We start from the raw sequence: 16,107 nt of genomic DNA on the forward strand, positions 1-16,107 counted from the left end.
CTTTTTGGCCGACTTCGCTATTGGAGATTTTTAATACTCCTGTGGTTGAATGGGAGGAAATCCCTGCTGAGTGGGTTGTTACAGCAGCATGTTATAATGAAATACTCAACAATAATAAGTGGTTTTAATATTTGGCTGTCCACATACTTTTGGCCAGACAACAATGTTTTCATTTCAGCTTCAACCGCTTATGTACTGCACGTGGAAACACTGTAATCACAATATTGACACCACCCATGATGTGGATCATTAATCATCCGGCCTCACACAGTCCCCCTCCCACACACACACACAGACACAGACACACATACACATACATACAAGTTGTAAGCCCATATCCCGCTGCAGCAGTGGGCTGAGCATCAACGACGCAAATCTTAATTAAGGTCCCCGCCTTTGAATCCCTCTCTATCTCATTGTCATTCCTCCTCTCCACTGGCTCGTGACATTCTCCGTTCATCCTCATCAATATGTTAGGGACAGAAATGTAACCGGCCGACATGTCGGTTATATAACACATCATAGCGGCGGTGGAATAAATATTCACGGCCTTACCTGAACACTGCAGAACACTTCATTACGAGTAAAAGTTCTGCATTCAACACTTCACCTCATGTAACAAAATGGGCTCACACAGGGTGACACGATTTAACAAGGGCTTTTGCTGCAACAACCTTATTTGTTCTGGTATCATGATGATGCCAGATGTTCCCTGATGTTACTGTTATTGATGTGTTACTAATATTACTAAGTGAGTTTGGCAGCTTTATCAGTCTTTTCTACTTGTGCTACAGTTGCACTATATAGGAGCATTTACCATTAACATATTGCTACTTCCTCACAGAGGAAACTGATTTGTGCAAGTTATAAAATCTCTTAGTAGCTGCTTAGGTCTATAGTATTCTTGACACTTTTTTAATTAAAAACTTTTTTAAGGGGCTTGGCTGAAATCCTGGCTATTTGCCCTTATGCATGTCAGTGATGTAATTATCAAAGGACATGCACATATATTATTTTTTATTATCCTGCAACACTGCTACTTATATGTGCTACTGAACAATGTATCAGCTGAATAAAAGGTCATGCTGTCCTTGTAGTCTGTGTGTCAGCATAAATAACAACACGCCTCTGCACTGTCACCTAAAGACGCCCGTGTTCGACCTCATTCAAAGGGGAATGCGTTCCTTTTTAACTGTGTGAACTCTGCAGGCTGGAGCCTGCGGGACAGACTGGGTGCTCGGCTCGCAGGGTTGGGCTCGTCTGCCTCTGCTCCAGCCTGGTTTCTACTGCAGTGCCATTTGAAAACACTCCAACCCTTCTGCAGTGCACTGGAGCCCAGAGCTGATGTTGAATGCCCCCCCCCCCACCACCCTGTACTTGCCCATCCCTCACACACCCCGGTTCTGCCGTGCGTGTACATCACGCCACCGTAGGGCATCCGAAAGCACCTGCGGGTTCTGAGTGAGCAGCACAACGGTGAAATATATTCGTCTGACGTCCGCGAGGGGCCTGAACAGAGAGAGAGAGACATGGGGCAGCGGTCAAGGACGCTGTAACGTCAGCAAGCGAGGAGATTGTGGGTGCGGCTCCTGGTGTATTATCATTGACAATACATAGGGTATTAGTGCTTAAAATAGACAGACACGCACACATAGGAGGAGAAAGTAATTGTGACCATCTCCCCCTCCCCTCTCTCTCTCTCTCCCCCTCTGTCTGCCTTTCTGTCTCTGGAGCAATCTAAAATTGGCCATGCTTGATGCATTAGCTCTGCTTGACTAAAGCTTGCAATGGAAAGCCAATGAGGGGGGGGACAGGGAAATGCAGACAGGTGATTTATGGCAAACGGCAAATTCAGTGCTGAAAAGTTGACTTAAGTTTTCTGGCCACAATCTATGTAGATCCGCGATGTGCAGACTTTTAAACAGGTCATCAGTTCAAAGATACTGTACATCTCTATTGATTCATAGTTTTAAGGAATTCAGCTCCAAGTGCAAGATGATCACAAGGAATCAGGTTGCAGGTCTTAACAATATGGCCTCCCCTATAGATAAGTGCACTGATGATTTTTATATATTTAAACACATTAAGTGATGGAGCCTTAGAAAGAACTGAAGCAGCTGTTTTTTTTTTTTGGTGCATTCTCTCAAATGATTGGTAATCGTTTCGCATTGACCGGAATGACCCAAGATTAGAGTGAAGCATCAAGATTGATAGGAGATCAATAGCTGGTGGGTGAGGGCCGAGCCACCACACCGCCGGGCTGACACTGACGCTTCACTGTCCAGGGGAAATGTCTCAGCAAAAGGATTGATAACTCACAAATCCCACATAGCTTTGCACCACCATATTGGAGATCCTATATAGGCTATAGCTGCAGAGATACTGTCCCAGAAGGAAAGTGTGTGTCTGTGTGTTATGCAAATGTTAAATCTAGGAAAGCGTGCACAATGTTATTAAATATGCATACCAAACTGCAAACCTGTCCCCCATACAGGAGAATATATTTGAAACTGTCCCAGCACTACAATGCTTTGCATTCAGATTTCACTGAGGTCAACTACCACAATCCAAGATCCACTTACCAGGATTTTCCAATGGTCCTCATATGGTTACTTTAGGTGGGTTTTTATGCTTTGCCGACGTTGACTACACCACTTCAACAGTCAAAACCCAACAGATGCCATACTGTGGCCTTCCTGATACCAACACAACACCACCACCAACAACAACACAGCACCAAAGCTCTCCTGCTATTCTCCATATAAAATCAATGACAACATCCAGAGATATACACTTGTAACAAATGAATTCACTTCTCCTGCAAATCATACCAAACACACTGTGCCCTTTACCTTAATACCTCATTGTCAAAGGTGCATCAACAAATGTACGGTTGTTAAACCCAGAGTGCAACTCAAATGGGAACAAATGTCAGCAAATAAATTGTTTATTGTAAAGAAAATAAACTGTGTGAGTCAGTAACATCAATGCTGTAAAATTCTGTAAAGTGAAGAAACACGCCAAAGGCCAAAATAAATAGAAAGCAGGGCTAAGCCTTTTATATCCTAGGCGCAGTGGGGCAACACACACACGCACACACACATGCAGCTTGGGCGGAGGCTGTCACATATTCACTCTCATATTCTATTTTTTCCATCATGAATATTAGTGCACAAATGAGGAAACATGCCTAACAGTCATATAATAGGCTATATATGCACAGAAACACACCAAGAAGCTATGCTCTCTTGATTTTAAAAAGTTAGAGTGACAAGACAAGCAGGAAAAACTCTTTGTGTTCATTAGTCTGTCTGCAATATTCAACATGTAGTAGACTCTGTCATAGTGTGACTGCATTCACAGCTCACTTCAATAAGCAGTGAATACAAACAAGACTCATTTTATCAGAGATTTCAACTGAGTTCTGTTTCACTGGTTGCTGTCCATGGTGCTGAAACTACAACATCTATCTATCTATCTATCTATCTATCTATCTATCTATCTATCTATCTATCTATCTATCTATCTATCTATCTATCTATCTATGGGACACCCACACAGCTCCTCCAGCCCACGTGGTTCGGAGTGAATGGGACCCTGGACCATTAGCAGACGGCCTGAGGGGGATGCGCCCTCCCCTCCCTTCCATCAATGGACGAGACACGAGTGCTTGGACTTGGCTTGTTCACGACACAGCCTCAGATATAAAAGGAGCAGACAGAGGAGCTGTTAGTCGCTGTGAGAGCCATACACCCCTCACCTGCACACACACACACACCCACACACACATACACCCACATACACTTGCTATACACGCCTCCTGCACAGTCCCACCACTTCATCCCTGCGCACATCCCCTACGGTTGGTCTAACCGGATGAGTTACCCGGTGGACACGGTAGGGAGCCCCTTCCGGAGAGTTATGGATACTAGGACGACCGGCTACGGCTACAGCCGCTCCAGCGGCACCCCCTCCAGCGGCTTTCGCTCCCAGTCTTGGTCCCGGGCTAGCCCTGGCTCCACCATGACCACATCCTACAAGAGGAGCGTGAACGTGCCGGTAACTCGCGGCTACAGCTCCACGGTGCTCAGCTCCGCCGACAGCGTTGATTATAATCAAACCTCCATCCTGAACGGAGACTACAAGCGATCTAACGAGAAAGAGCAACTTCAAGGGCTCAACGACCGGTTTGTTGTTTACATTGACAAGGTGCACTACCTGGAGCAGCAGAACAAGCAGATCGAGGCGGAGATCCAGGCACTGCGGGAGAAGCAGGTGTCTCGCTCCCAGCTGGGAGACCTCTATGACCAGGAGCTGCAGGAGCTGCGCTCGATGCTGGAGCAGATCCACCATGACAAGGCGCAAATTCAGCTCGACACCGACCACATCGATGAGGACATCCAGCGGGTCAGGGACCGCTTCGACGAAGAAGCTCGCATCCGGGAGGAGACGGAAGCCATCATCCGCGTCCTGAAGAAGGACATGGGAGACTCGGAGTTGGTGAAGTCAGAGTTGGAGAAGAAAGTTCAGTCGCTGCAGGACGAGATCGCCTTCATCCGCAACAACCACGAGGAAGAAGTGAGCGACCTCATCGCCCAGATCCAGGCTTCTCAGGTGACCGTGGAGCGGAAAGACCTCCAGAAGGCGGACATCACCGAGGCTCTCCGGGAGATCCGCTGCGAGCTGGAGGGTCACTCCAACCAGAACCTGCAGCAGGTGGAGAACTGGTTCATGTGCCGCTACGCCAAGCTCACCGAGGCAGCCGAGCAGAACAAGGACGCCATAAAGTCCGCCCGTGATGAGATCTCCGACTACCGCCGCCAGCTGCAGTCCAAGACGGTGGAGTTGGAGTCGGTGCGCGGGACAAGAGACTCACTGGAGAGGCAGCTGAATGACATCGAGGACCGCCACAACAGCGACCTGGCCAGCCTGCAGGTGAGGAGACAGCTCCGGGTAAAGAGCTGGAGATAGGCTTGAATAGTTTGAAGGGACTTGAATTGATGTTTTCGATCAAACAAATGTTTTTTTATGTGTTTTTAAAACTTTATAACCGGTGTGGCGTGTTGGCTTAATTATAATGGAAAAGATCATACAGAAGTTATTATACGTAAAATTTCACATTTTTTATCACAGTGACGCAGTTTTTATTTGAGGCACTGAAAAAAAAAATCCAAGTTCCTTGATAACAGCATGATAGGCTATAATAGTATTTTCTGGATGGTAAAACAATCTCTGATCCTGCATTTCTCTTAAAAGCAGTGAGCTCACTTTCTTTTCAAGCTTGAGTGTAAGGAAATAGTTAAAGGGAGACACTGCAGCAGACTCTCTCTCTCCCTCCCCCTCTCTATGTCTCTCTCCCTCTGTCTTGCTGAGTCAGAGGCATGGGTCGATGCCTTTCATTGGCTCTGCATCACATCACTGAGACTTTGGGGTAAGGGTGGGGGTGTATTGGACAAGTGTGGAGGCTGCCCTTGAAAAAAACAAACAAGGCATTCAATCATCTCTAGAGTACTGTATTGCGTCAGAATATATTACAACAATAGCTCTCAGTGAATAGACTACACAGTTTACAATAAAAGAGGGATGGATTTCAAAAAGCCACGAGTTTAACTAAGGCAAGGTCAATTACAGAGAGAGGTTTTTAAAGTGGGGAATTGTTGCCATGAGTCTCCACGCAGTGACTTTGCAAACTGCAAAGCAAATATAGCTTTGTCCCGTGTGTTGTTTTGTTGTATTTAATCAACCTTGTGTTGTCTTTGCTTTGTGTTTCCTCAGGAGACGATTCACCAGCTGGATAATGAGCTCAAGAGCACCAAATGGGAGATGGCACGTCACCTGCGCGAGTACCAGGACCTCCTCAATGTCAAGATGGCCTTGGACATTGAGATTGCTGCATACAGGTACATAATAAGTAGTTTAGAATGGATATTTACACAAATTATACAGAATTACTTCACTTCTGTATATCAAATGCAAGTTTTAAAAGTGTCATGTATACATTTATCGTCCTGCCAGGAAACTCTTGGAGGGTGAGGAGACCCACTTTAGCACTTTCCCTTACCGCCAGACGGTCACAACCAAAATCTCTAAGCCTAAATCAGAAACTCACAAACTGAAGGTGCAGCACAAGTTTGTGGAGGAGATCATCGAGGAGACAAGGGTGGAGGATGAGAAGACTGACCTTGATGAGGCCTTGGCAGAGATAGCACAAGAGCTGTCCGCCACACTCGGAGAGGGAGGAGACGAGGAGGAGAAAGAGGGGGGAGAGGACGAGGAAGCAGAGGGTGAGGCTGACGAGGGAGAAGAAGAGGGAGGAGAGGGGGAGGAAGTTGTGAGCGCCGCTGAAGCCAAAGTGACCTCTAGTGCTAAGGAGGAAGAGGAGGGAGAAGAGGAGGAGGAAGAGGGAAAGGGAGGTGATGAGGAAGAAGAAGGAGAGGGAGAAGCTGGTGAGGAGGGAGAGAAAGAAGATGAAGGTGAGGCCGAGGGAGAAGATGAAGGAGAAAAGGGGGATGACGCAGAGGCAGCTGATGAAGGAGAAGAAGAGGGAGCAGAGGAAGAGGAGGAGGAGGAAGTAGTTGAGGAGACAGTACTTTGCTCCAAAGCTCCAGAATCTAAAGCCTCTCCTGACAAAGAGAAGGCTGGAGACAAAGAGGGCAGTGGAGGAGAGGAAGAGGCAGCAGAGGAAGCTGAGGCCGAGGAGGAGGGTGGCGATCAGGATGAGGATGCAGGCAGTGATAAAGCCTCCAAAACTGAAGATGAGAAAGAGGAGAAAGATGATGCAGACAAAGGCAAAAAGGAAGATGAGAAGGTAAAAGATGACAAATCAGAAGAGGTAGTCAAGGCAGAGGCTCCCAAAACAGAAGCTGCAAAGCCTGAGGCCAAGAAGGAAGAGCCTGCAAAAACAGAGGTAACAAAACCTGAAACCCTCAAGCCTGCCTCCCCTAAGTCTGAATCACCTAAACCTGGATCTCCTAAATCTGAATCTCCCAAGCCTGCATCCCCTAAATCTGAATCTCCCAAACCATCATCCCCTAAATCTGAATCTCCTAAACCATCATCCCCTAAATCTGAATCTCCTAAACCATCATCCCCTAAATCTGAATCCCCCAGGCCTGCATCTCCTAAATCTGAATCCCCCAGGCCTGCATCTCCTAAATCTGAATCTCCCAAGCCTGCATCTCCTAAGTCTGAATCACCCAGGCCTGCATCTCCTAAATCAGAATCACCCAGGCCTGCATCTCCTAAGTCTGAGACTCCCAAGGAAGACTCAAAGGCTGGATCTCCCAGGCCTAGCTCCCCAAAAGCAGAGTCCCCCAAGTCTGAATCCCCAAAACCCGAATCTCCAAAAGCCGAGTCCCCCAAGTCTGAATCCCCAAAACCTGAATCTCCAAAAGCTGAATCCCCAAAAGCTGAAGCCCCGAAAGCTGAAGCCCCAAAGGTTGAGGCCGCAAAGCCTGATGCTCCTAAAGCTGCTGAAGAGAAACCGGAGAAGAAGAGCGACTCAACAGAGGACAAGCCAGTGGAAAAGAAGGATGTTGCCATGAATGGCGATATAGACAAGAGCAGCCCAGAAGAGCCAGAGAAGAAGGATGAAGTCGACGTGCTCGCCAACGGCGTGGACGAGAGCCCCGTGAAGGAAGATGGCAGCCAGAAAGTTGTGATCACCAAGACCGTGGAGACGATCACCACCGGAGAGGACGGATCCAAGCACGTCACCAAATCTGTCACTGTGACCGAGACAGTGAAGGAGGTTGAGGAGACGATGCAGGAGAAGATGGTCTCCACCAAGAAGACCGAGAAGCACTCCACCCAGTCCATCAAGCAGGTGTCAGAGGGCGACTGAGCAGACTCCTTGACGGCTGATCCGACGGGCGAGTAGGAGACGGAGGCGGGGCCCAGTGGAGGGGACACGAAGACAAGCAATCACCCCAGAACTAACATAACAAAGAAAATCATACAGCTAGAGCGATGTAATAAAGATAACCACTCTCAAACATACAAAACAAATCATAGAGAGAAGCCAAATCTTAAATGCTACAAATTTCAAAAATGCATGTTGAGTGAAAGCTTTAAATGGGCTTCGCTGCAGCCGCGGTCAGGAGCAAGTGACTGAGACATTTTATTCTCTTAGTTTTTTTCTTTCTGCCGTTCATGGTTGAGCTCATGGGTGGGAGGGAGGGGGGTCTCTGCATGCTAGCTCAGGGGAGGGGAGTACTTTCCCCTCTTATCTGTATGTATGGTAGAAATACACTGTAAAAAGAGTAAATATATAAAAGGAATAAATGCGTTGTGGGTGGGAGAGTGAGAGAAATATTATTCAAGTTAAGAGGATTTTTGAGTTTAAGTAAAAGAGGGGGGACAGACAGGCGGGAGGGTCCTCGATGTAGACACGATGCTCTACTGAAGAAGCCTTACTTGACAAATGAAGATATCAACTGAGCCAAAAAAGAAATAAATACACAACATATAGCGAAGAAAGACACAGGCAGCGATATGATAAACACATGACCATATACAATACATCCAGTAACTGAAGCAAACTAAAGCTTAACAAACTGAAGAAACTCTTAGCCTTAAACATGCTTTTTATCAGTGTCTGTTATGTTTACCTGAGTGCAACTGAAAAAAAAACTGTAAATGCGCAGATACATGCATTCTTGTATGCATAGGATGGACTTGAATTTAAATACAGAAATAAATGAGGTGCTACTGTTTGCAATCCCATGACTTTACTCATCATGAACAATTTCCCAGCAGCATTTGCTCAATAAATGTCAATGAATTAAAAAAAAAGAAATCTTGTGTCTTCTTTTTATATTATTCTGCCAAATGATGACTGACAATTGTATCATGGACATGTATCTACATATGTTATACACACAAAGATGTTTACAACAAATCAGAAATGTACATAGTCACCTACTCAATTAAATAAGTCACTAAACATTACTAATACAATTCTGGAGACAGCAGCTAATTACTGAGCAGCAATACATAATACATATGACAATTTGGAGCTTTCCTGGCCTATCCCAAAGATGACCTTTATATCTGACTTTTGATTTCATAGTCAAAATGGAGGATGTTTTAGACGTTAGTAAATGTCTCCTCAGAGTTACCATTAATAGGCAGTCATTGCTGGTGACATCTCCCATCCCTCACACTGCCTCCTCAGCCTCCTGCCTTCAGGGAAAAGTTACCAGAGCCCCCCGGCCTGCTCCACAAGACTGTCAAACAGCTTCTTCCACCAGGCTGCTGAACTCTACCCACTACCTCCCTGCCCCTGGACTCTAACATTAGCTAGCATAGCACTTGTATAGGCTATTGATATATATCGGTGATATTATATATAATATATTACATTTTATTTTCTACAGCATTTAATTTATATCTATAATATTTATCTTAGGTGAGAGAGAAACAAATGCTGTATCTTATACATACAGAGAATTGACAATACAAATCTTGAATAGCCAGAAAATAATAGTATTAGTGTAAAATACTTTGACTGGTCCAAGTAAAATCTGACCAATAATCCAAAATCTTACTTGTGAATTTACCAACCAAGGTATCTAATACTGTCTAAACTACTTAAGAAAGTTTTTTTTTTTCATTTCCTTTAATTAAATGCCATCGATCACTTTTAATGAAATTGTTAGTGGATTTGTAATATTAGAAACCCCTAGTGATAGGATTTAACTTGTCATGCTGAAAGGATGGAAAAGATCTATTTCTTTTCTAATCTGATCATATCTTGCTTCAGCTTTATCTGTGTTTGATGTGTTCACTACTGAGTTTGACAAAGGCTTTAAAATATGTGGCTTTGTTTTTGTCACCATGCAGCAACATAAAGCTGTGAAATGATAAAGGTTGAGAGACAGGCTGTCAAGAAATACCACTACCACCACTTTGTATAAAGGTTTATAATATCAGGTTTTCAAAGCAATCACCAGGGCCGCATGATCCCTACTATAATAGCGACTCAAGAGAATAAACCATTAGAGCTGCAGCTGGGCGATACCAGGTGTCTGCGGATAATGTTTGTGAGAGGATGGCTTTTATCACATTAGGGAGGATTATAGATGTTGTACTGTTGCAACAGCAGGTAAAAGCACAGTTGAGGCAAGTGCAAAAACACAGGAAAATTAAATTTTGTAATCAAGATAACTAATTTCAGAGAGATCCAATCTTTACTTGAAATGAAATAATAAGCTATGATTAATGGGCTAATAATGAAAGGAACACACTTTCATATGTGATCATAATATTGATAAAATAATATTAATAGTCTAATAAAAATGCAAGTGAACTAAGGGTATACATTACTCGTACTCAAGCATGCATTTAAGAATGTGTGACAGTAGCCTTAACTTGATTGTCAGCTTTGCCGAGGGTTATGTAGTCTGTGACACAGTGGAGTGCGGTCAGGGCAAGGAAGGCAAGCAGTGCCTGACTAGTTAAAAAAATTAAAGAGAAAACAAATACTAAGTGATATCCCTCCTTACATCTGATTTAAACTGCAATCTCATACGGGATCTCATATTGCCACTTGTAAGTGCTGCCGGGCGCATGACGTCTGTCCGACTACCCATTTCTCCGACCATACATTTCTTTATTTTTGCGTCCATTAGTCTGACCTCCGATTTCTCCGACTTAAAGGTGATAGCTACAATTCCTCCTGGCCAGTAGGTGTAGAACTCACACTGCCTGCTCTCGCTCCAACCTTCCGTTTTACTGGTTGCCAGTTACAGCAGTTGCACATGACATCAACATTCTAATGCTGTTGCCACAGAGATCATTCCATGCCGACGTTGCCAACGTAACCAGATGTAAATATTTACATATTTCGGACCCGCCAAAATTTATTAAACAATTATTTATATACTATTTTTTTTAAATTCAGTAAAATTAATACTTTTATTCTGTACCCCTCTAGACATTCTGTGGATGCATTATTTTTGAAAAATGTATCCTTTTGATGAAAAAGTTGTAGCTATAACCTTTAAGTAACCCTAACCCTACACCTAACCTTAACACTTAGAATGGGTAGTTGGAGAAATGAGCTGTCTGACTTTTGGATGGTCGGACTGATGTATGCTCCCCAGTGCTGCCACCTGTGCGCTAATGTCTTCGGAAGCTAGCTTAGTACCAGCCCATGCTACTCATAGCTTTTGTCAATACGCATCTCATTAAAAAGACGAGGGAAAGGCAATCAGATTGAAGGACAGCTTATTTTAGAGCTTTGCGCATGCGCATTACGTACAGTCCTGGGATTTCAGACAGGTGACTAGATGGATATCACGTTCTTGTTGTGAGCGCCATCTTCTACCAACTGGGGGCACAGTTATGATCATTAGACTGCATGGGCTTTGATGAAGGATGTCTCCATAACAACAGACTAACTCTACATTATCCCACTTATTACATGGCTTATGAGTGAAAATTATTCATTTCAGATGTAATGTTGATCAAAATACAACTTTTTTTTTAAAGTATATTTTTTTTGGCTTTTTGCCTTTATTCGATAGTAGGACAGTAGAGATAGACAGGGAAGAGGGAGGCAGAGAAAGGGGGAATGACATGCAGGAAAGGGCCGCCCGATGCAGGATTCGAACCGAGGGGGCCACTTTACACTGCTCCACGCACCGCCCCCAAAATATAACTTTTATCGATTTATAAATTGCATCATTCAGTGAATCTGCAAGTCCGGTCACTTCTCTGCTGGTTTCCTCACCCTCCTCGGTCGTATAGCCTACATTTGTTTTCAATGAAGCCTTTAATAATCAATCATTGGATCGATGGATTATCATACACATCTTAGTGTGTGTATTTGTGTATCGTATCTCGGAGAGCTGTGTTTTCAGACACATCATAATTCATATTCTTATTATTTATTTATTGGTATTTGTTTTTTTGAACAACAAAACAAAACAAAACAAATAGATAGATAGATAGATAGATAGATAGATAGATAGATAGATAGATAGATAGATAGATAGATAGATAGATAGATAGATAGATAGATAGATAGATAGATAGATAGAAAAGAAATTGCATAGGCAAAAATTGTCGGAATGACGGGACATTTGATAGAAAATTAAGTATTGCCATTTAGACAATTAGAGGCCTATGATAGATAGATAGATAGATAGATAGATAGATAGATAGATAGATAGATAGATAGATAGATAGATAGATAGATAGAAGTTCAAGAAGTGCTGTGTGAATGTGTGTGAGTGGGTGAATTAAGTTCACTCACAATTTACCACATTTCACATTAACAGCAGAATAATTTCCTCACTCTGCCGAAGAAACGGCCAATTCTGTGCAGTACGGTCTTTCTGCGGACTTTAGCAGGGCGAGTCTGAATGTTTTCAAGAACTCCAATAGTAGCGTGGTTGCTAGTGTATGATTGACCACAACCACATTTCACTGGAGCACATTGTTCTTCATTGTTCTTCACATTTTTAAGTGCACTGGAGCTCTCAGTGTCTGTACTGGAACAGTCCGTTATTTGAATTTCTCCCAGCGAGAGTGAAAGGCTGGAAAGGTCGGTCAGGCTGGAAAGGTAGGACTCTTTACAACTGCGGCCATCTTTTGAATTATCTGCATGCTCTGGATCACGTTCTTCTTCATCCTCTGGCCTAGTGTAAGACTGACCACAACCGCCTTTTACTGGAGCACATTCTGTCTTTTCTGTCAGTTTGCCATCTTCATCAAGGGTAGCTCTAATTCCACTGGAGCTCTCAGTGTCTGTACTGGAACAGTCCATTATTGGAATTTCTCCAGATGAGAGTGAAAGGCTGGAAAGGTCAGACAGGCTGGAAAGGTAGGACTCCTTACAACTGCGGCCATCTTTTGAATTATCTGAATGCTCTGGATGATGCTTTTCTTCATCCCGTGGCCTAGTGTCTGTTTGACCACAACTGCGTTTTACTGGAGCACATTCTTTTTTCCCCAGCCCTTTGACATCTTCTTTAGAGATAGCAGCAATTCCACTGGAGCTGTCAGTGTCTGTACTGGAACAGCCAATTATTGGAATTTCTCTAGCTGAGAGTGAAAGATTGGACTCTTCACAACACCCCACATCATCTGATTCATCTGAATCCTGTGGCGAATCGAAGAACGTGTGTTCCATGGCTTCTTTGGGTGTAATTCTGTCATAATAATTTGGCTGTAGGCAAGACATCATGAGGTCGGCAAATGCCATCCTGTCTTTGGAGTCAAAGATATTCATTTCACTTGGATATGACCTGAGTATATCATCTAAAGTCTGGTTGCCTTTAAAATACCACTCATCAGTACTTGCTTTCACACCAGTTATTTCTTCATACTCCTCTGGTGTTTTTAGGGTCCATCTTGAGTTTTGAGCCTTGGTGAAATAATATTTGCTGTATAGTCCAATATCCAGCAAGTGATCAGCTGGCTCACCAAGTAGCTGCAACATAAGTCTCATACGGCGATATGCACAGTCTGCAGGGAAGAGGTTGAGACCAAAGTACAGGAATACCATGATACAGCCAACTCCCCACATATCAACTGACTCAGACAAAGGCAGCCCCAGTGATACCTCTGGAGCCCTGTAGGCACAGGCCTGCATTGTCATCCCAACCTCTGCTTTGTCCACTGGGACAGCCAGACCAAAATCAATCAGCTTGATCTTAAATGGCTGATTCTGGTGGTTGACAAGCATTACATTGTCTGGTTTTAAGTCAGTGTGCATAATTCCTTTCAGTTTCAGGGCTTGAAAGGCTACCAGTAACTGGTGGGTCACAAGCCGGATTTCGTTGAGACTAAACGCCTTCCACCGATTCTCCTTCATTAGGTCCCAAAGGCTTTTGTCAAGAATCTCAAAGGTCAGACAAGAGAGGTTGTTGAATCTGAAATGCTCCATGAATTTGACGATGTTATTTTTGTCAGGGTCAAGATTCTTGATTGTCTCTAGCATTTTCACTTCCTTTCGAATGTCGCGAGATCTGCTCTTCTTGTGAATTTTGACCGCAACTATTTTGTCCTCACAAAAGTCAAAACATCTAGCGACTTTACCAAAGTATCCCTCTCCAATAAAATTCATGATCAGATAGCGGGAGGTATTACTGTGAAGTGTATCCCCTTCTGTCACTTCATACAGATCTGATGATTTTTTGGAAGTCATTTTTCAGAGAAATGATTCCAGTTACTTTGCAAACGTAGTCACTTGTCTTACTGTGAAAACAATCAAATGCAACTGAGAGGAATTTACACAAAACACTCACACTTGATATAACATGATGTCACATGTTCCTTTGATCCTGCCATCTATGCTATGATGTCATGCCAGACGGAACACGCACATGTACTGTGAAGATTTATGTTGCTATGGCAATGTCATCAGTGATGTCATAACAGTTCCACTTCAGTCAAAAGCATTGTTCTAAATGAATTAATTAATCTATTATCTATCTATCTGTCAATTAGTACCGAAATTTGAGTACGATACAATACGTATTACTTTATTAATCCCCAACAATTCATTTGTCTGTCAGCTCATCTACCATTTGCATAAGAATTAAAAAGTTGGAAGTAGGTAGGCTACAAATACGAATACAAATAACTTTATTAAAGCAGAAGTAAGCGGAATATTTGTGTTAATATAAGTCTTAAATAGTTATATCTTCCGACAGCAATCACTTACATAGAGTGTTTGGTCTGAAACACGGGTCTCTCAGTCCCTCTGCTCTGCTCTGAGCCGAAGAGAAAACATTTATCGTATCCTACAGTTTTTATCCAATGAGGAGAGAGAACGGCATGCAGGGCTGTGTGTGCAGCCAAGGAACGCCGTGAATGTGGCGACGTAGGGACGAGGACTGTTATGGTGCGTTCAAGGAAACTCGTATTTTTCCGACCGTGAAGTGGTACCAGTTCGATCTGGTACGAGTTCACCGGTCGGAAGTTACGAGTGGCCGTTATAGTGACTTTCACCGGTAAAACAGGTCGGAAAAACACGAGTGGGTGCCTGAAACGCTACAAAGTCGTAAGTTGTGACTTGAAGCTGTAATTTACGATTTCAAAAGCCTGCCTGGAACGCAGCATTAGCGAAAACGACCGGACCACTTACTTCTGCTTTAAAGCAGAAGTAAGCGGAATATTTGTGTTAATATAAGTCTTAAATAGTTCTATCTTCCGACAGCAATCACTTATATAGAGTGTTTGGTCTGAAACACGGGTCAGTCAGTCACTCTGCTCTGCTGTAAGCCGAGGAGAAAACTTTCCTTGTATCCTACAACCTTTATCCAATGAGGAGAGAGAACGGCATGAAGGGGCGGTCCTCTCTGTGTGTGCAGCCAAGGGATGCGCCTGAATGTGGTGACGTAGGGACGAGGGTGGGGACTGCTAACTCCATCGGTAAGCCAAAACGACCAGATCGCTTACTTCTGCTTTACTCCCCAAAGGGAAATTCATTTGTCTGTCAGCTCATCGACCATTTGCAGAAGAAAGAAAAAAAACCTAATGGCTGTAGGTACAAAGGATCTTCTCAGGAACTTATAGGTAGGAACTGAATCAAAAATGGCAGGTACTGGGTACCCATGAAAATAAATAAATAAATAAATTAATTAATTACACTTGCCCACACGGAAAGAACCTATAGGTTTTAATATAGGTTTGAATATATGTGACAAACATAAAATTGGCCGTTTTCATATACGCATATATGCTAATATATATGGTGCATATATATGCTGCATATATGCACAGATAAACTGCATATAGGTTTCATATATGCGCATATATATCCTATATATCATCATGAGGAAATATGCACATATATGAAACCTATATGCAGTTTATCTGTGCTATATGGTGCATATATGCAGCATATATGCACCATATACTATATTAGCTATATACATACATGCGTATATATGAAAACGGCCAATTTTATGTATGTCATATTCAAACCTATATTAAAACCTATAGGTTCTTTCCGTGTGGGTGCCCACTATCTGGAAGGAGGCGCGACAAACAGGACAAACGGCCATTTCTTTTTACTGTAGGAATGGCTTACCTAACAAGGTTTGATCAGACTTATTCTTCAATATTAAAAAACAACCTTAATGGTGTCTGCAT

General features: G+C 43.3%; 2 protein-coding genes across 6 annotated transcripts; one reads left to right on the forward strand and one right to left on the reverse strand.

Annotated features, from left to right (window-relative positions):
- The first annotated feature begins 3,699 nt into the window (after positions 1-3,699).
- Positions 3,700-8,797, forward strand: nefma (neurofilament medium chain a). 5 transcript variants are annotated; one of them, XM_085793624.1, is made up of 5 exons: positions 3,700-4,935; positions 5,776-5,900; positions 6,016-7,076; positions 7,197-7,297; positions 7,343-8,797. In XM_085793624.1, the coding sequence occupies exons 1-5, from the start codon at positions 3,877-3,879 to the stop codon at positions 7,841-7,843; spliced, it is 2,847 nt and encodes a 948-aa protein (XP_085649750.1). In that variant the 5' UTR covers positions 3,700-3,876; the 3' UTR covers positions 7,844-8,797. The 5 variants fall into 5 exon arrangements, with proteins under 5 accessions (XP_085649750.1, XP_085649747.1, XP_085649749.1 ...); XM_085793621.1 differs by having other exon boundaries at positions 6,016-7,297; XM_085793623.1 differs by having other exon boundaries at positions 7,197-8,797.
- Positions 8,798-12,277: 3,480 nt separating this feature from the next.
- On the reverse strand, positions 12,278-14,237 carry LOC146977389 (homeodomain-interacting protein kinase 2-like). Its single transcript, XM_085794319.1, has one exon. The coding sequence runs from the start codon at positions 14,153-14,155 to the stop codon at positions 12,278-12,280; it is 1,878 nt and encodes a 625-aa protein (XP_085650445.1). The 5' UTR covers positions 14,156-14,237.
- Between the last annotated feature and the right edge of the window lie 1,870 nt (positions 14,238-16,107).

Source organism: Trachurus japonicus, chromosome 12 (genome assembly GCF_045865225.1).
Source record: "Trachurus japonicus isolate A0001 chromosome 12, Traja_1.0".
NCBI classification, from domain to species: domain Eukaryota; kingdom Metazoa; phylum Chordata; class Actinopteri; order Carangiformes; family Carangidae; genus Trachurus; species Trachurus japonicus.

What these genes read in the sequence shown, in the direction of transcription:
- nefma (XM_085793620.1), top strand. Translation starts at nt 3,877, where the DNA reads ATGAGTTACCCGGTGGACACGGTAGGGAGCCCCTTCCGGAGAGTTATG. An exon ending in GCGACCTGGCCAGCCTGCAG is followed by an intron (nt 4,936 to 5,775) that starts GTGAGGAGACAG and finishes GTGTTTCCTCAG; the next exon opens with GAGACGATTCACCAGCTGGA. An exon ending in ATTGAGATTGCTGCATACAG is followed by an intron (nt 5,901 to 6,015) that starts GTACATAATAAG and finishes TCGTCCTGCCAG; the next exon opens with GAAACTCTTGGAGGGTGAGG.
- LOC146977389 (XM_085794319.1), bottom strand. Translation starts at nt 14,155, where the DNA reads ATGACTTCCAAAAAATCATCAGATCTGTATGAAGTGACAGAAGGGGAT.